At 36.2% G+C, this 20,642-nt stretch overlaps 1 protein-coding gene across 2 annotated transcripts in view; it reads right to left on the reverse strand.

The window, feature by feature from the left end:
* The window catches only part of LOC113094240 (astrotactin-2-like), a 500,635-nt gene that overhangs the window by 126,051 nt on the left and 353,942 nt on the right, over positions 1-20,642 (reverse strand). For both annotated transcript variants that reach the window (XM_026259926.1, XM_026259927.1), the window contains exon 11: positions 12,112-12,262. In XM_026259926.1, coding sequence (XP_026115711.1) covers positions 12,112-12,262 — 151 coding nt within the window. The remainder of the gene's footprint in view (positions 1-12,111; positions 12,263-20,642) is intronic.

A 20,642-nucleotide genomic window follows, 5' to 3' on the forward strand; every position in this document is an offset into this window, starting at 1 on the left:
AAATGAAGCATATTTATATTATTTGTTGCATTTTAGATTAAGCTGCTCACTATACCTGGTTAGCATTTCTCATGTAAACCTCCTTTATTCTTATAAAAATCATCCAAAACGCATGAATATCACATACAAATCGTCTGCTGTCAAAAACGTGTGCTTATTACATTCACGTTTCATGTGTAGAAATTTTTCTCTGGGTTTGTTGTGTACAAAGCAAAACACGGGAGAGCAATGGCATTGACACTCCAGTCAAGTCACGTCACTTTTATTTATATATAGCATTATATAATATAATGTTCTGAAACAAATGGTTTTAGAGTATTAAATACAAAAACAAATCATTGTGTGTTGCTTTCAAATGGAATTCCAAATTAAATTTCTTCTGTAAAGCAGCCCTTCAGTGGGTTCACGTTTTTACTTGTGTCTGACTCTGAAGGACTGAACAGAATAAATGAATGTGAGAATATTTCCACATCATATATGACATATTAATATTATGTAGTTGCCACAGACCCATGGTAGATCGAAGGAGTTTACCAGCAGTTTTTTCTAGTAACTTCACTTTGATAAGCTGTTTCAAACTTCTAAAACAATCCTTGTTTATCCCTGATTTTGTTCTAAATGACGTCACACAAGTTCGTTCTTCGATTTCGCTTTAAGTGAATCAGGCCTTAAAAGACTGTAAGTTATAGTTGACTGTGAATGTTTGTGGATGCACAGGCTGTCACAGGCTACACTCTATTTCTTTATAAGCAGTTTGTGTTTGATGCAAATCTTGATGTGTTTACTCTTTGCTCTGGGGCTCCCTGATCTATTATGCTGAAGAATCTTCGTTGAGAGAGTGTTTTGGTGATAAAGGATGCTGATGCAGATAGATAACCAGTGAAAGAGATACTGGAATAAGTTGACAGTCAACATCAGCATTAGACAAGCTTCACATTCATTACATATGTATCACATGTCTGTCCCGCGGGAGCTGGGAATGTGCGCAAAGATAACATATGAGGCGTCCATCTGTTAATGGTGAGATTATGCAGACGTGACACTTTGAGCTTAGCATTTATGACTGCACAGTTTTCATATGAATATGTGGATGTATGCAGCAAACACGCAGATTATCTCATCAACAACTGAAATGACAATTGTAGTCTGGCAGTGTTACCATCACCATGTATTATCTTGAAATGCTACACGAGAGAAAGAAAAACCTAAAGTGTAAAGTTTAAAAACCTAAAATGTAAAGACATTGTCAACTTCACGGAGGTTTATTAATATGGTCAACATAATGTAACAAGTACATACAGTACTGCTTTCAGCTATATGTAAACCGCCTGTGAAAACCCAGCCATAGTCGCATCATTTAATTTTGATATAAAAAGTGTCAAAGTAGTTATAGCCATAACAATTAGGAAAATAAACTTGTGTTTATAGCTGTAAATGATACAGTACATCATATCAAGGCTTTCGAGATAAAGTATTCAAATATGCATTTATAGTAAAAAAAAAAATCTGAAAATAATGATTTTATTGATAATATACATTTCATTATTTTGCACAAAATAATTTAAAAAGATAAAATTTAACCCTCTGGAGTCAATTCACGCGTGTACGCGTTTTGAGGCACTTTCTCCTGATAACCCCGAAAATAACTTAAATTACACTTTCAGTTTTGATCATACAGATAAGAGCAATACATCAATCGAATCTGTAAAGGGTTTACTTTTTTGTATACAGACATAATAACAACAAAACTTTGTGCACTTAGAAAATAAAGATAACAAACAAGGTGTGCTGTCTGCAGCCTTTGTCTGCGCTGATCTTCATTTAGACAAGCGTCATTAAAATGAACTGTAACTCAGTGAATACTCAACAAAGAGACATGAGCGATATATCCACAGAAAACTTGACATGTCTACTAAACAAACTAAACAAATGCTACCGAAAACAAACATTCTGTGATAAAATAATCCATATTAAAACAAAGCGATGTCCAGTCTTTCACGTCTTTCTTCATTATCTTCTAATGTGACCACACCCCCGCACTGAGCGCGTTATTCAGATTCTAATGTTTCACTGAAGTGCGAGGCTTGAATACGACAGAAAACAAAGCAGCGAGACTGTTATTCAAGTTATTTTATTTTACTGTTTGCTTCGTGATGAGAGGAATAAGACATAATTCACCCCAAGAAGATGTGATAAAGATTACCTCAGGATTTGAGATTTGGAATTCATCAGAAAAAAGAATGATGCGCTTTATTCAGCAGAGATCATAAACATGAGTACGTTATATATTTATATATATATATATATATATATATATATATATATATATATATATATATATATATTAGGGGTGTAACGATACGCGTATTCGTATTGAAACGTTCGGTATGAGGCTTTCGGTTCGGTACGCGGTACGCATTATGTATACCGAACGGTTCGTTGGACTAATTAATTATATTAGAAAAAAAAGAAGAGAAGTATAATGATATGCGTTCAACAAGGTAGCCCAATAACCCAAACGACGTAACAGGCAACGCCCCTGACACCCCCGAAGAAGAAAAAAACACCAACTTATAAGTTTATGTTAGGCTACTCAGTCAGGCGCTCGCTCACTCAGTACGCGCTTGAAGGCTCGTTGGAAAATGGCCAATGCGTTTAACAGACCAGAAATAGAAGATCCTCCAATAACCAACAGGTCTGGTGTTTGGGTGCACTTTGGATTCCCTTTAAGCTATAATGGTGATGGCAAGAGAGTGGTGGATAAAAAAACAACGGTATGTCGCATCTGCTACATGACAATAGGGTACACCCTACAAAAAAAAAAAAAAAAAAAAAAAAACACCAGCGGGAATACTTGAAACATGTCAACTCATTTACGCCGACATCACCTTATTGTGTCAGTATCTGGGAAAAGACGAAAAAAAGGAGAAACATACACGCAACTAACTATCCCTGCAGCATTTAGGCAGACATTTCCAACTGATTCAAACAGGACAAAAGACATCACCGCAGCGATTGGTAGGCTTCATTTACGTTACATTTACATTATAGCCGCAGATATGAGACCTTACTATTTACCATTCATTCTGTCATCACCATTATAGCTTACAGGGAATCCAAAGTGCACTCAAATACCAGACCTGTTGGTTATTGGAGGATCTTCTATTTCTGGTCTGTTAAATGCATTAGACATTTTGCAACGAGCCTTCATCGCATACTGAGTGAGTGAGCGCCTTAGGGGCCGTTCACATATCGCGCCTCCTTTCCAAAGCGCTCGGGCAGAAGCGCTCATGAGGCATCTGCCTTTGCTAAGCAACAATGACATGCTCTCTCCATGAGACGCGGAAATTTCGCTCTAAAAATCAGTTGCAGTAGCTCTGCTACTAAATTTATTTCAAAATTGCAATCCATATACAACTATGATCAGCTGTTCCTTCATCTTGACTGAGCTTTCAACGTTGTTACGGGAAAGGATGAAGCTGATTGGTTAGTTCTTGTCACATGACCCGCGGTGCGCTTGCGGCATTCTGAAAAGTTGAGATGTTTTTACATTTTGCTGTATCTAAAACGTACCGAACCGAACCGTGACATCAGTGTATCGTATCAAACTGAACCGTGAATTTTGTGAACCGTTACACCGCTAATATATATATATATATATATATATATATATATATATATATATATATATACACTTGTATTAGGTTTCACATAATGTGTAAACATTTTACTAGTTAGACTTTTTCCAAACTATAATTCCTGACTAAATGTATCATCAAGTGAAACATTTTGAAGTTTTGAAGTGCTTCTGAAGTACATACAGAACTTTTTTGATTATTTATATTGTAAATCATTTTTTTTTTTTATGTATTAATCCAACAATCAAATAAATATGGGAATCACTCACTGCTCTTGACTGAACAATGTTTGTAGCTTTAAAAACACACTAAGAATAATACTCAAAAATACTTTTAATATTAAAATGTTAATTTGTAAAAAAAACACAATCTATGAAGACTTTTTTATATTGTGCGTTCACTTGTCCACAGAAACCTATGGTTTCACAGAGCAACAAAAACAGAGAGTCTGCTGGAAACACTTTATTATTCTAATCGATGAGTCATTCACAGAGTGCAATCAATACAGTGATTAAGAGAACCCATAAAATTTTTTTTAAGAATAACAGCACATTCCTAATGTGCATTATACAACGTTCAATGGTCTCCTGTAAAAGACACGTGGATGTGATCTCCATCAGAACAGACAACAGAGATGAGAGAAATGAGGGAGCGCAGAAACCTCTGTGGCCCAATCTGCCACCTCTGTGTTTACTCTCATTAGTCAATCTAATCACCTCCAGGTTTTTAATCAGACACTGTGCAATTAAGCAGCTGCCTTCAGCTTAATGAATGCGTGTCCCTCATTATTAAGCGTCAGAATTACATGCATGACCTAATAAAGCTGTTTTAGAGTGATGTTTGACCTGTGGGTCAATGGCGGCTGGAGTTTTTCAAGAGTTGCACAAACATCAAATGATGCAAAATGTGTCCGTTTCATAATTTAGTGCATGCACTGCTGCTCCTTAATGCAGCTTCACAAACTACTAAATGGTGACTTGATATAAAAGTAAAGAAGAATCCTCTTCAATGCCAATCAAAAGACTAAAAGCTCAATTGACACGTTTCTGAAAACGTTAAAGGTAAATGAATTTGAAAAACCTCACAACGAGACAGCAAAATATTGCGGGAAGGAAAATGACTCTAAAGGCTGTTTTGTTATTTTGTCCCATTGGCTTCTCGTCTCAGATAGGAGATGATATCTGCTGTGCATAATATTGTGGTTCTTGCATTCATTAAACTATTAAAGGAGCGGAAATTGAAAAGGCAGCCTTTTGTGGAATATCTCATATTGTGCACAGCTCTTCCGATTGTGAACGCTGCTGTGAGTTTAGACTTCCTTTCAGTGGTTTAATACGCAGCTGACATGGCAGTTTCTTTGTTCCAGGCATTCAGATCTCAACTTTACCTTATCAGATGGTGCCAAAACAGGAAAACAGAACACATTTGTGATCTAGTGCAGGATTGCTGCCAATCAAGAGAAAAGTACAAGGGTCTGTCTTTGATTAAGTCTACTTTAAGAGCACTCAGATGAATGAATCATTTTATTTTGTGTTCCAAGGCATTAAATGCGCTGAAAGCAAAATAATTGGTGGTCAATTTTTCCAAAACAATCAAATATGTGGGTGGATTTTGATGTGAGAGATCCCACCACGGTTCATTCATTTTTATTTTTTCATTCTTTAGCTAGCATTGCAGTAGACTATATGTACTCGCTATCAAGCATGACAAGATGCAAAAATAATAATCGTCATAAAGGATGTGCCAACTATGACAGTTTTGTTTTTTTCTCTCCTGTAGATAGTTGATTTATCTTGATCGGCATCAGTTACATCACCTAAACCATGAATTATGTTGCCTTTCCTTATAAAGTTTCTGGCCAAGTGGCAAGCCACTCCAATGAATTGCCAAAGGCAATTTTTACTCTCATTTGACACTTGGCAAGCGAACCTTTTTTTAACATCTACAAAAATTCTGTAAAAAAATCACAGCCTGCAGACCTGTAAAAAAGTCCTTCAGAATAATGATTTCACATGTGTGCTACTCTTTCTCGTCTCATTATTATCTGCTCTCATTCAGCATCCTTTCTTCTAGCTTTTCATCTGGTTTCACTCTTCATCTCCCCTTTCCTCCATGTCCACTCCTTCTGCTCTGTTCATAATTCGGCTGTCTCTCCGTGTCGTCCATCACGTCACCTCATCATTCTCCAGCGTTCAGGTTTTTTTTTTTTTTTTTTTTTTTGTCCTTCAAACGTTTGGAAGCATCTTCTCTCTCTATGCTAATGGCACAGGAGGGAGCCATCACCACAGTATAATGGTTTGGACACACCTGGCTTGAACTCCAGGGAGGATATTCAAATGATGGACACACAAGCTGTTTCATTTGCAGTAGAGATAAAGATAGATCAAAGAATACATGCCTTCAAAAACTAAACAACCAACATATGGAAGAAAACGGTCCCTGCGTGTGAATAAATGTGCTGTCTTAATGGTTTACAGAGGGATTTTATGAAAAACATATATTTTCTTTTAATATATGGAAAAAGGCATAAAAAGCCCGGAGGGCCAAACAACAACAACAACAAACATATTTCACCTTAGGCTGAATGAAACTTAGCATTCATTTACAAGTATTTTCCTGTCTACACACTGTAATAAAAAATCTGTAGAAACATTTTTAATGGCAAAACAAAATTATAAAAAAAAAAATAATAATTACCATTACTTTTTCTGTTAAGTTTACAAATGTTTCCTTCAACCCTAAAACACAACACAATGCAATGCATAATTTAAAAATATGCTGAAAATGTAACTTTAATCACAGGAATACGAAGAAAGAAACAATAAATGAATTGGAAGGGGAAAAAATGCTGGCAACTGGAGAGTGGGCACTTTCCTAGTAGAACATTTTAATAAGATCACCCACTGGCAACAACTCGGCCTTCAAAACTCAGCATGGAATAAACTCGGACAATCTTATTAGTTGTTCTTCATGTATATTTCATTCCGAGAGGTCCTTGCTGAAAACTTTCCTTCCAAAATAAATAATGCATTTCGCCATTCAAATTATGTTGTCGGAGCAGTTTGCACTTGTTGAAAAATGTCGAAAAATATGCCAGTAGCTACACAGAAGGTTTAATAAAGCTTCCCCAAACAAACTGCCTGTGAATGCTAGCCGTTGTTATAGAGTCAGCTCTCATCTGTGTCTGACCGCCCACTCCAGGAGAAATGCTGAAGTGGATTATCAAACATGAGGTGAGGAGCATGAATCATCATCATTTACCACCCGCTTTGCTCCAGAGGACGGAACTCAACAGCTTTTATGCATACTGCATTTCTATATTAATATATGATGTATTTAAACACTTGTTTTGACATGCCATCATAACTTCTTACAACAATCCGACTATTGGTTCAAAATACAATTGCTCACTTGCTCAATGTCAGGCCACTGTTCTTTGTATGTCTTTCAGATTTGGTCTCTGAGCAATGTAATTATCTAAATAATGTACTTTAAAAACCACCATTGATATGGGTTAGATACAACGTGAGGGTGAGTAAATGATGCCAATCATCCAAGATGCAGATGAGTTTGCTTCTTCCCAGAAACAGATGTAAAGAAATGTAGCATTCAATCATTTGCCCATCAATGGATCATCTTCTACAGTGAATTGGTGCCGTCAGAATGAGAGTCAAAAACAGCTGATAAAAACATCACAATAATCCACAAGTAATCCACATCCTCAAGTCCATCAATTAACATCCAAAGAAGAGAAAGCTGTGTTTTTGTAAGAAACAAATCCATCAAGACATTTTTAACTTCAAAATGGTTGTTTCTGGCCAAAATGCAAGCACATAAACCATAATAACGCTCCCTTTTTATGAATATAACATTTAGCCTTTCGGATACATCTACTAGTTTCTTCAAATTACTACAGTATATAGCACATTTAAGAATTGTCATTATGAGGTTCTACTTACATTCACTGGAAATGTGTGTGTTAAATTACTTAAAGACAAACATTGGCTTTATCTAGCTAGTAGTGATGTTAACATTATGCTAAATAACTTTAAAGCAATTTATGTAAAGATGCAGATGCAAACACATTGATTTGCGATTGTTAAATAAAACTGCATTCACATTTTTTAACGTCTTTTAAGTATATCACTCCGATCTCAAGCTTGACACTCGGGTAAAGCTGTACAATTTCCTTGTAGCTGGTTGCTGAAGTGGATTCATTTCTGCATCACTTGACTTGGGCAGAGGTCACTATACCACTCCTGATGGAGTCTCCCTGTGTTTCACCCTCTTCAGCATTGGTGACATGAGGAAGTTTAAAGAGCTTTTCCTTCCTCTGCCATTTCGCCACACTCTCAGTAATAGAGGTGAAGTGAACACTTAAAAAGGATTAGGCAGCGATCGCTGCAAATGCCCTATAAAGTGTGTCGCTGATTGTTTTAAGACATGCAGTGTTTTTATAAGACAGACCCCATTCAGTTCTTGGCAAGATTACAAATGATGTCATGCCACAAATCTATAATGGCCACCCGAATTTAAAATCCATCACAGATGATGGTAAAAAAAAAGAAAAAAGAAAAACAAAAGCAGCGTCCTTTCCCATACAAAACAACTGTAGAAACATTCAAATTCTGAACTTTCTACTCTCATCTTCACTTTTATGGAATTGCACTATGATGCTAATTGTTTAATAAATTTGGCCCTTAGTCTTAGACTAAATGCAACATAAAACAGCATTTGCTCAGCTTACAGCCCTCCTTTACATTACTTATGTATACTTTACAGAAACACAGATAGAAGATGGGGGTAATATTTGTTATTCATTTGTTTTAAATAATAAAAGGTTTGCTAAAAGCCAACAATGAATGATAGAAATAGAATGGCAAACGTTCAAGGAATTATTCTCCAGTTTATTTGATAAGAGCACATTTATACACATGATCTGAAATTAATAATATTAGTAGGATGTGGGGTCTTTTGGGGTCTCTATGCGATCTAATTACAAGAGGTCACGGGAAGCAGAAAATATGCATACCAAAGTGTCTCGGCTGACCATGTCTGAGCTGATCACCAAAAACACAATACCAACTGGAAACAAGAAAGTCCACTTCTAGTACTCTCTTTCAGTCCAAGTCCTGAAGACACAATTACAGCTCCAACATCTGTAACAGTAAAGTACCTTCTCCATTATAAACTGAATCTCTCTTCCATCTGCCAATTTCATTTCCTACTGGACATAGTGCAAATTGTTCAGGAAGAAGCAAACCAAGATCACAAACATTGGTGCCCCTCAAAACTGTTTTGTGTCCCTAACTCTGTACCTCACTAGTTATGTTTACATGCACTAATTTCATAAATTGTCAATACAATCTGATTTCACTTTTAACATGTGCATATGTATTCTAAACAAAACTTGAGAAGACAGTTAAATTCACAGACAAATGTAAAGGTAGCTACTGTAGACTAATGACTGTAAACCACCAATGGCGATGCTATAGATGGACCACTAAAATAGATGACCGGCTGGTGTTCTGTCAAGAATTTGTTGAGGATAGACTGTAGAAGAGCCAACATTACCCCTCCTCCTGGAAAGAAATCATCCAAGAACATCATAACCTCTTTCCATGATCTGGAAAGCCAGACAGATAATGCTCTTTCTGAAGCAACAGAAAACGTTCCATCATCCTGCTTCACTTTTACAGATCCATCATGGAGAGCCTCATTTATCACAGTCTAGTTTCCTTCTGCCTCCTGCTCCAGGACCAGCATAGAGCAGGTGAGCTGCTCTGCTGGAAAGATCAGCAGCTGTCACCTACCATCACCCTGAGTTGCTCAAACAGGCCATACCGAATCACCTTGGACTTGTCACATCCTTGCCTTTATCTTTTCACCTGACTCTCCAACAGTACATGATGGAAGTCTATATGAACAAGGACCTCCTGTCACCAGGAAAGCTTCCTTCCTGAAGCCCTGTATGTCAGGTTATTTCAGGTCAGGACAAACTGAGATGAGGCACACGGTTTCAGCGACTGTCTAACCATGGAGATACATCTTATTGTAGATTATCTGTCATTTTTGTCAGAATCACCTGAATGTTTTTGAATGCATATACATGTAAACAAGGACTTCTGAAAACACTGCAGACCTGGCTTTAGTTTGAAAGCTCAGAGGTTGCATTTCAGTGTAAACGGAGCAAAACCGAGACTTTTGAAAACGATGGCGTGGCTGCCGACATTCGCTCTACGTATCCTTGATGACCGTGTAAACAATAACATCATGCTTATTGTTGTACCCATAGATATGTATGCAGTTTACCCATGCGACCACTACAAGCACGTAGATGCATCAACAACTAAATAATAGTTAATATACAGTACGTATACAAATCTATGTTTTTTTCTGCATGAATGGTCATCATTTTTATTCTAAAATGCCATTTTAAAACAGTTAATAAATTGAATTTTACAATTTTCTAATTCATTCAGCCGATCTCCGGGTCTGGCGATAGCATTTTTAGCATAGCTTAGCATACATCATTGAATCCTATTAGACCAGTAGCTTCACGTTTAAAAATGATATCTGTCTTCACTATCTGCGAGTACAATTGTTGTTTTTTTGTATATACTTATGAGATTTAAAGTACACTACAAGTGTACATTCAATAAAATTAGCACACTTCATTTTCACTACTTTCAAGTTTATTTTTCACAATTCTTTTTTTTTTCTTTTTTTCTTCATTTTGACATCTATGATGACATAAAAACCAATCATTTTAATGCCAAATCTGACACTTGACAGCCTTATATTTCATTACAAAAGAAAAGAGGACATTCTTCAAAATTTGACCTTTTATGTTCCCCAGAAGAAATGACTTTGTAACGACTGGAGCGTTAATGAAAGATAAGAGCGTTTTCATTTTGGGGTGAACCATTCTTTTCAAGCACTGCAGCTGATCAGAATGCATGATCAGTGTCAGACTTTTATTCCTAATAAATGTGTGAGTGATCAAGGCCCATCGTGCTGTGTATGATTGATTAATCCATCAGCTCAGAGTGCTGTGAGCTCATCAATTTCCTTGCTTTATGAACACATCTCATCCCAAAAAAAAGCCATTAACCATATTTCCTTGCTTTCATTCCCTTCCTTTTAATCTGCACATGTAACACGGGCAAACTTATCTGCCTGTAATGAGATGTGTTTGCCAGAATGTTGTTCTCCTGGAATAGAAGCTTGATAGTCTCAGTGCAGGATGCCAATATGACTCAACAGTGATCACTTGTGCCATGTTTCAGATAGTTTGAGCTCAGTAAGCCTTCAAACAGACCAATTTTAGGCTACGTCACATGAAGCCAGAGCTTTCCCTATCCAATCTTTTTAGATCTGCGTCTACACAAAACATCAAAACAATGTAGTATGCATGCCAGACCAGTTCATGGTGCTGTAATTCTGCCACAGGGATAAACTAAAAGTGGAGAAGAAGACTTGGGGCCCTATCTTGCACCCAGCGCAATTGACTTTGTACACCGACGCATGTGTCATTCCTATTTTGCACCCGCGCAAAGCGCGCTTTTCCCTCCACAGAAGCACGTCGCTAAACTAGTGAATGAACTTGCGCTCCCTGGGCGGTTCAGCGCAAAAAAGGAGGCGTGTTCCGGCGCAAACAATCCCTGGTGCTATTTTGCTGTTCCATTAAACAATTGCGCCACTGCCCAGAAAAAACCTAGTCTAAAGTCAGTGGTGCGTTACGCGTTGTTCATTATGCTATTTTAAGGGCGCATGCTTGACCATAATGTATAGCGTGCACAACGCGCATACACTTTGCTCATGTAATCTACACAGATGCAACAGTTATTTTTGCAAATCATAAATTGTTACACTAAAAAAAAATATTAACACATGAGATGACGGAAATCATTGTGGTGTATTTTGGGTGGGTTTCTCCCATCCCCATACAACACAACTTCTCTGTCTTTCACTGCTCTTACAAGAACATCAGTCTCCTCGGCTGTGAACCGCTCCTGGCGTGCGCCTGGTAAATACGCCATAATAATAGCAATTCATAATGGAACTTGCGCACCTGCTTTTAAAGGGAATGTTGGATGATGCTCTGATTGGTTTATTTCACGTTACGCCCAAACCACACCTATGAATAATGAAGCTACTTCAGACCAACCCATTTTAGATTTGCGCCGGGCGCAAGAGCCATTTATCCCGCCGGGAAAATAGCAACAGTGCCGAGACCCGCCCACAAAGTTACTTGCGCTTCGCGCTTTGACACTTGCATTTCAGATCATTAAAATAGTGCCCTTGGACTTGAAAATGCAAAGGCAACATTTTCAGATTGATCTACTCTGGAACCAAAAACACTGGATCCATGTGGACAAAATGCTTATATGATACAAATTGTATGCATATACAGTGAAACACATCTCTGTGTGGACAGGGCCTAAGATGACATGTGATCATGGCTACTCACCATGCAGCCAGTCGAGTCCATCCTTCTGTCTGAAACACACTTAAAGTTTTTCCGGCACCCGCCGTTGTCTTTAGAGCAATCCCTCACTGGACCAAATGATGCGAGCAGATCGTCTACTGTCTCAAAATATGTGGACATGATGGCCTCTTCCCTAAAAGAAAAACACAGGAGAGAAATACAATTAAATATCATTACCAAACAAAATAGGTAATGTTCAAAAACGTTTGATATTACGTTTTTTTTTAATGCCTTTGAAAAGCAGTGGCAGCTGGTGGACAATTTTCTTGGTAAGGTGCCACATCCAACACGTTTAGCATACATCCTGGTATAATTTATCACAGTATAACAAAAGGAAAAGTATTAACAATGGAATCATTTTAAACAAATCATTTTTGTTGTTGTTGTTTTACCAAGGATTGAAGAGGATTCCCACAAAATAATTTCTTCAAGCTTTTTTCAAAATAAATGTTTTTTTTTTGTTTTTTTTTCAGTGCAACATAAAAAACTGTGAGAAGAAATATAAATAAATACATCTGACATTTGTTTTCCTATAAATATATAAATGACCAGTCAAGATGCCATACTGTACCAAACAGGACTCCACGGAAATGCCACTATACCACCTTAATAACAGATCCTTTCAGAATTACTAAACAAAACAGATGATTACAAAAGCATATTAGTGATATCCCTCCTGGAACTCATAGAGATTGCATTGCAGCGCCTACATAAAAAAAAAAAAAAAAAAAGAAAATAAATAAATGTTTGTATCGAAGTCTATGAGAACAGTCTGGGCAATGCTAAGCCAAAGTGAAATTGCCCAAAAAGGGGTGGTACTCCAAGGAACCAATATCCAGAGGCAGAACAAACAGTCTAGAAATGGTCACAGTTGAAGTTGAATGTGAAAAACTAAATCTCTCCCTTTCACACTTGGGTGTTGCATTGCCCTATTGCCCTAATGATGAAACGGCCCCTATTGAAAACTGTCTTCTGCTTACCAAGGCTGCATTTGTTTGATCAAAATAAAAGTGAAATATTATTACAAATTAAAACAGCTGTTTTCTATTTGAATATATTTTTTATGCATGATTACGCCAATCTTCAGTGTCACATGATCATTCAAAAATAATTTTAATATGCTTATTTTGCTGCTCAAGAAATACTTTTGGGAATGTGGGCAGTGTACAGATGTAAACGTATTTCCATTGCAGAAACTGTCCATATATTAATATTGCACATATGAATCAAGGTTATTTGTAAAGCGCTTTTCACATCTTTTCAAAGCAGCTTGGCATGCTGAATTACAATATTTTATATATATATCAGTTACTGTGACACATTAATTGATATATGAATGTGTTTTCAGACATTGAAAAAGTAGGATGTATACATTTGCAGTTTACCTATACATACTAATTAGATCATGTAGAACATGCCGTTCAAAAATAATGACTTCCGCATGATGACAAAATGAGCAGCACCTTCAGCTGACACCCATAATGTCCTTCTCTGTCCTCTGCACAACAACATTTACTCTGAGAGCAGGACATAATTGAAACAGGTGTCTGTTTTGTGGCAGAGACAAACATAAAATTTGTCACTATCCATCATTATTTTTCCAGCGAGGATGGAGCTGAAAGCACAAGGTCACATAAATATCGTGTGCTTTGCTGTTGCCATGACGCCAGGCAAACATCTGTGGTGATCTATTGTAATATTTTGAAAAAAAAAAAAAAAAAATTAAAAAAATTAAAATAATAATAATAATAATAATAAAAGATATTGAACTTTCAGAACAAACAGTTTTTCCTGAGCAGTTCAATTGTCTGCTGTTTTTGAGAAAAATCCTCCAGCTCCTGCACATTCTTTGGTTTTCCATCATATGCAAATTTGAACCCTTTCCAACATTGACTCTATGATTTTGAGACCTGTATTTTCACACTTGATGGGCTCATGTCTAACTACAAAAGGTGAAAACGTACTATTAACATGAAAACATGTACCATTAATTATGAAAATATTATTACTATTAACTACTTGTTTATTAGCATGCCTATTATTAACATATTGGCAAAGCACATATTAATGCATTATTCTGATTTTTTTTTTTTTAGATCCCTCTAATGTTACCCCAAATCTTAACTTAACAAATACATACTATTAATACACATAAAATTAGAAGTTTATTTAGGCAAAAGTCTTAGTTAATAGTTAAAATTAACATTATTATATTTTTTTTTTCTTCATCTTCATCATTTTCCCTTATTTTTTTTTATTTGATGTCTTTTATTTTGTAGTTAGGCCTCAGTCATGTTCTGTCACGTGATTCCCTTGTCTGTGCGTCATGTTCTGATTGGTTCTTCTTCTTCTACTAGTGTTTTATGGCGGTCTGATTGGTTCTTTGGTTCATGTGTCATGTTATGATTGGCTGTTTTAGTCAATGTGTCTTGTGCTTATTGGTTTATGGTCTTGTCATATGGTTCTAAGTTCTGTTTGTCCATTGGTTGTTTTTTGTCATGTGACCCTTCTTGTTTGGTACAAATAGCCCTCATGTTCCCATTGTTCTTTGTCGTGTTTGATGTTGTAATGCTCACCTTCAGTGGACTCATTAGTTACATGTAGGCTATACTCTCAAAAAAGGTACTAACATACTACATTTTAGGTAAACTGATATTTGCCATTTAGGGATTTTAGCTATGTAGGCTACCTGCCCCTTTGGCAGCTTTGTACCCCTTTTCTCTGAGCATTTAAAGACACAGTATGACAATATCTGAATGTGTACAATATGACAAATTGGAGGAAAAAAATGTGCTCTTGTCATGAAAGTAGTGTGTGTGTGTGTGTTTTCTGTTGATGAAATCAATGTGATCTTGTGATCTGTTTTCATGAGGTTCATTGACAAATGATGTTAGGTGCTTGTATGTGTTCAGGTGTGTCTTCAGCTGGCCACAGTGCCATGTTCGTACAGTACATAAGTGCGTTCCTGGCCGGCTGTGTGGAGCAGGTGGACGTCTGCAGCTGTGACAATCACTGGGGTGATTATTAGCGGTCCTCACTGGCCAAAGCATCCAAACTTCCTCTAACAAGATGGAACATGATTTCCCATGGCAAGAGCACTGGCATTGCCCACAGCCTGCCTGCTCCCATTACATGTCAGCCTAACAAGCTCTGCAGACAAACACACAGCAGCATTACAGCTGCAGCTGCGAATGACACCAGCATTAACATATAAGCAATTACAGCTCATTCAATAATAAAACCGGTCCATGAATGAAATAATGACTGTATAATGCATTATTGCTAATCACTACATCATTTCAAACGAACCGATTACAAGGCTTACTCTCACAAAATAAAAAAGTAAAAAATAAAAGTAGGCAAAAATGTAAATTTAGGTACTCTTTTCTTATTACAGTTTATTATGTGTGTGTGTGTGTGTGTGTGTGTGTGTGTTTATATATAGTTTTAATGACTTTAATTATAGAAAATAATCAGTGTAAATATTTTACATTAAGTTATACAACTAAGCACAATGTTATTTTAGTATCATTGAGATACTGTTACAGTTGAAGTCTTTTTTTTTTTTTTGTAGTGTGTTTTTGTCACTTCGTTAGTTTTTAATGTTTTTAAATATCTGAATAGTTTTATGCATTTTTATTTCAGTTTAGTAAATTTTAGGACATGAATGTTATGATAAATGCTGCTTTGTAAACTAGCTTGTTTTTATATTTTATTTCAGTTTTTATATATATTGTCAATGAACCATTTTTTGCATTGCCGCCTCAGTGGATATGAAACCGGTAAAATATTATTATCTGTATAATTCCTTTAAAATTTTGCTGATTCAATCAGAGGCCGCAGTGGCACTAGATGAAAGCCATTTGTCTTGTGATGCATTGGAGGATGATATTGCTGTGGCATTTCATAACTGTGCCCGCTATTGACAGTTTTAATCATTCTCACCCACCCCTTTCCTGTGATGTCTTAATTGAATTCGTCTCTGACAGCTTGTGAGTGGCAACATCGCAACAATTCAGACTGCATTCTAATGCACACAAGCTAAAACAAACACCTGCCAAGAGACCAGCAGAAATGAAAGAATTGCTTTTTCCAGTCGTCTGGACCTCAGGAGAAATGTGAGCTTTGTGTGAGTGGGTTGAAAGGGGTGATGGATGACTGTAAGCCTGTACCACAAGCAGAGAGTGGAGCTCTGCAGAGCCGTTTTGTAATTAATGTGAAGTCTGAATTATTGATGGATGCCGGCAGCCAAAGCTGAAGCCCCTTCCTGAAAGGTGGGAGGCTGAGGAGTCGAGGGTCACATACATCCGGCTAGAGATTCACCTACCCAGACCTTACATGAGTAAATGTCTTCCCACATGCTGTAAAGCTATGGCGAGTTGAAAAAGTTTAAAAAGACACAAAATAAATAAAATTAAAAATAATAAAAATGATCTAAGAAAAGTCTTTAGCATCTGGAGTGTCAATTGAAATAAGCCTTAAACTCAATTGTGTCTGTTTGCATAACAAACATGACATCACCAGCATTTACCCTCGATAATGTCAAATTAATAAATAATAATAAAAAGTTTAACAACATTAACAACATTTACAACATACAAAAACACTTTTTTTTAGTCTTTCTACTTAAAAATGTTGCATAAATTCAATGCACCAATTGCAGTTTCAATTATTTATATTATTTATGATTTTTTTTTTTTTTCAAACAAAATCCAACACTGTAAAAAATATTAAAGATCTAAAGATTATTGCAAATTTTACAAAAAAAACAACAACAAAAAAACAAACAAAAAAAACAAAACACAATTTTAGTCTTTCTACTTTAAAATGCCATGTTTAATTCAATGTGTTACTTGTCATTTCTTTGTAATTATTTGTGAAATTTACAAGAGATGTCTGAAAATTGAAAATTGTTTCAAAGTACATTACATTTACTGAATACAAAGACTATTGGATTATGTTTTGCAAATACATTTTTATTATTGTCTTTCTACTTCAAAATTGCATGTTTAATTCACTGTTACTTGCGGTTTCTTTTTTTTATTATTATTATTATGTGTGAAATTTGCTAGCACATTGTTCAAAATAAGTCCTACACCAAAACAGTTCAGTGTATTTACTAAGATTAGCTACCAATAGAATGCATTTCCATTAATGACTGTGGTTGAGGAATGTATTATGGGTTGCATTTTCAGCAATGACTGTGGACGGGGGATGTATTATGTGTTGCACAAGGCTAAAATAATTTATGTAAGTATTGCATTTTGTTCGGACTTCATTAACAACAATAAACTGGATTCTACAAAACCAGCTGCTTTTTAGAATAAGGCTAAAAATAAAAATCCTGATATTTTGATTAGAATAAATCGCATGTGATCAAATAGTTTCAAGATATATTTCACAGTATTTCAAGAGGCTCAAACTGGATCCAAAGCACAGCATCACCAGAAGTAGATAACTTCATGCAGCCACTTAACAACAAGAAATAAATGACTCCCTGTCTACTGTGTGATGTTTGTTTCATGGAAAGCCATCTTCATGTCTGTGTAAGTGTATAGCTGAGGTGTTTTTGATTCATCATGTGCCTGAGGTTTGCTAATGAATCAAAGTCATTGTAATGCCAAGCGAAAATTATTATTGCCAGAACAATCAACACTAGTGGTGTATAATTTACCAATTTACTGATCCTAAACCTCCCCCTGAGTATAATAATCAATCCTAAATAATCATCATAGTCTCTCCGGGATCACTGATTTATTCAAGGAAGAACGACAGTCAGTTCATGTTTATTTGCATAGCACCTTTCACAATACAAATGATCCCAAAGCAGCTTTACAGAGAAAGTCTTAATGAGAGAGCAGAATGCCAAATATGACATAGGAAAGGTCCCTAAGAATAAATAATTAGAAATAAAAACTAAATAAATATTGAACATTTCTTTTCTTTTTTTCTTTACAAAAACAGGAATAGAGAGAAGAGTTATTTGCCTTTTATGTTAGTGTAAAGAAATCGCTTGGATTAGCTGTTGTATTATGCATTAACCTGCACTGCAAACAAAACACTACTTCGGCTTACTTTAAATAATGTATTATCTTACACATAAAGACACCATTATAGTGATTAGATTTCCTGTTGGTGAATATGATATACCTACCTGTCTTATTTCAATCCAGTTATTTCTTTAGTGATGCATCTACACTGTATGAGAACAACAAGAAGAAGACTTTGTGCTTACAGAAGCAGGATAAGTTTGAATTTATGAATACTTATGCATAAAAAAGTTTGTTTATCTAAAAAAAAAAATAACTAATAATAATAATAATAGTAATAATAGCAATAATAATTTGAGAGCTTATTTGATTATTTTGAGATTTACTCAGATAAGTGTGTCTCCTTAAAGCGGAGTTTCTCAAAGGAGGCGTTCATCCATACTGCTAAACCAACTAGACATTTGAGAGAAGTCATTCTGCTATTTTTCTTGTTTTTCGTGACAATAATTAAAAGTGCTTTTGTTTGCTGAATGGCAAGCAGCCTATCTTCACTGTTCACATCTCAAATATGTGCTTTACTGCATTAGAAGAATAAGACCTTCCTGACTCATACAGTACACTGCAGGTTTTAGACTGTTCTCCTCTTATAATGCGACCACTGCAAATCTATTTTGACCAAATTTTAGGCTAGCATGATTAAGCACGATGATCCAGAACATGCCACTTTTGTATAGTTTAAAGAACCTTTGTCTAATAAAAAGTTTCCATGGATGTTAACCCTCTACCTTTTGGGCCTCTTCATTTGTGGGTCACACTCGGTTACTTTTGGTCAAAAGTAGTATATTATTATTATTATTATTTTTTTATTTTATTTTTTTCAGGAAAATCAGTGTATATACCAAGTTCTGTCATGAAAGCCTATGGTGCAGGCTGATGGTTCCAAAAGCAAACTGATGATATTAACAGAATTAAACTACTTGCTACAAGCTGATTCATGGTCGCATGCACAACCAATGAGCTTGCTGTTCTACATTTAAATGACTGGTTATCATTCACTACAACATTTCACAATGCACTTTCAGAGTTCCTTTAAAACGCTCCATCTTCCCCAGCACCACCTTTACAGATCTGATACAAATTATTTTATATGCTTTTGGGCAGCAGCAGTATGTCTTACATACTAACTGCACCATCAGCACCATAAGTTTATATACTGGCAGTAACAAGTTCCCATACTTGTATTCCCATATTTTTAACCAAGCGCAAATACATAAACATTGTCATATGCATTACCAATGCTAAAATCTTCCAAGAGTTGTCATGACAGAAATATAGTTTTGTTCAATATATATATATATATATATATATATATATATATATATATATATATATATATACAGTCTTGTTCAAAATAATAGCAGTACAATGTGACTAACCAGAACAATCAAGGTTTTTAGTATATTTTTTATTGCTACGTGGCAAACAAGTTACCAGTAGGTTCAGTAGATTGTCAGAAAACAAACAAGACCCAGCATTCATGATATGCACGCTCTTAAGGCTGTGCAATTGGGCAATTAGTTGAATTAGTTGAAAGGGGTGTGTTCAAAAAAATTGCAGTGTGGCATTCAATCACTGAGGTCATCAATTTTGTGAAGAAACAGGTGTGAATCAGGTGGCCCCTATTTAAGGATGAAGCCAACACTTGTTGAACATGCATTTGAAAGCTGAGGAAAATGGGTCGTTCAAGACATTGTTCAGAAGAACAGCGTACTTTGATTAAAAAGTTGATTAGACAGGGGAAAACCTATAAAGAGGTGCAAAAAATGATAGGCTGTTCAGCTAAAATGATCTCCAATGCCTTAAAATGGAGAGCAAAACCAGAGAGACGTGGAAGAAAACGGAAGACAACCATCAAAATGGATAGAAGAATAACCAGAATGGCAAAGGCTCAGCCAATGATCACCTCCAGGATGATCAAAGACAGTCTGGAGTTACCTGTAAGTACTGTGACAGTTAGAAGACGTCTGTGTGAAGCTAATCTATTTTCAAGAATCCCCCGCAAAGTCCCTCTGTTAAAAAAAAGGCATGTGCAGAAGAGGTTACAATTTGCCAAAGAACACATCAACTGGCCTAAAGAGAAATGGAGGAACATTTTGTGGACTGATGAGAGTAAAATTGTTCTTTTTGGGTCCAAGGGCCACAGGCAGTTTGTGAGACGACCCCCAAACTCTGAATTCAAGCCACAGTACACAGTGAAGACAGTGAAGCATGGAGGTGCAAGCATCATGATATGGGCATGTTTCTCCTACTACGGTGTTGGGCCTATTTATCGCATACCAGGGATCATGGATCAGTTTGCATATGTTAAAATACTTGAAGAGGTCATGTTGCCCTATGCTGAAGAGGACATGCCCTTGAAATGGTTGTTTCAACAAGACAATGACCCAAAACACACTAGTAAACGGGCAAAGTCTTGGTTCCAAACCAACAAAATTAATGTTATGGAGTGGCCAGCCCAATCTC

This window comes from Carassius auratus, unplaced genomic scaffold (assembly GCF_003368295.1).
Source record: "Carassius auratus strain Wakin unplaced genomic scaffold, ASM336829v1 scaf_tig00215316, whole genome shotgun sequence".
Classification (NCBI taxonomy): domain Eukaryota; kingdom Metazoa; phylum Chordata; class Actinopteri; order Cypriniformes; family Cyprinidae; genus Carassius; species Carassius auratus.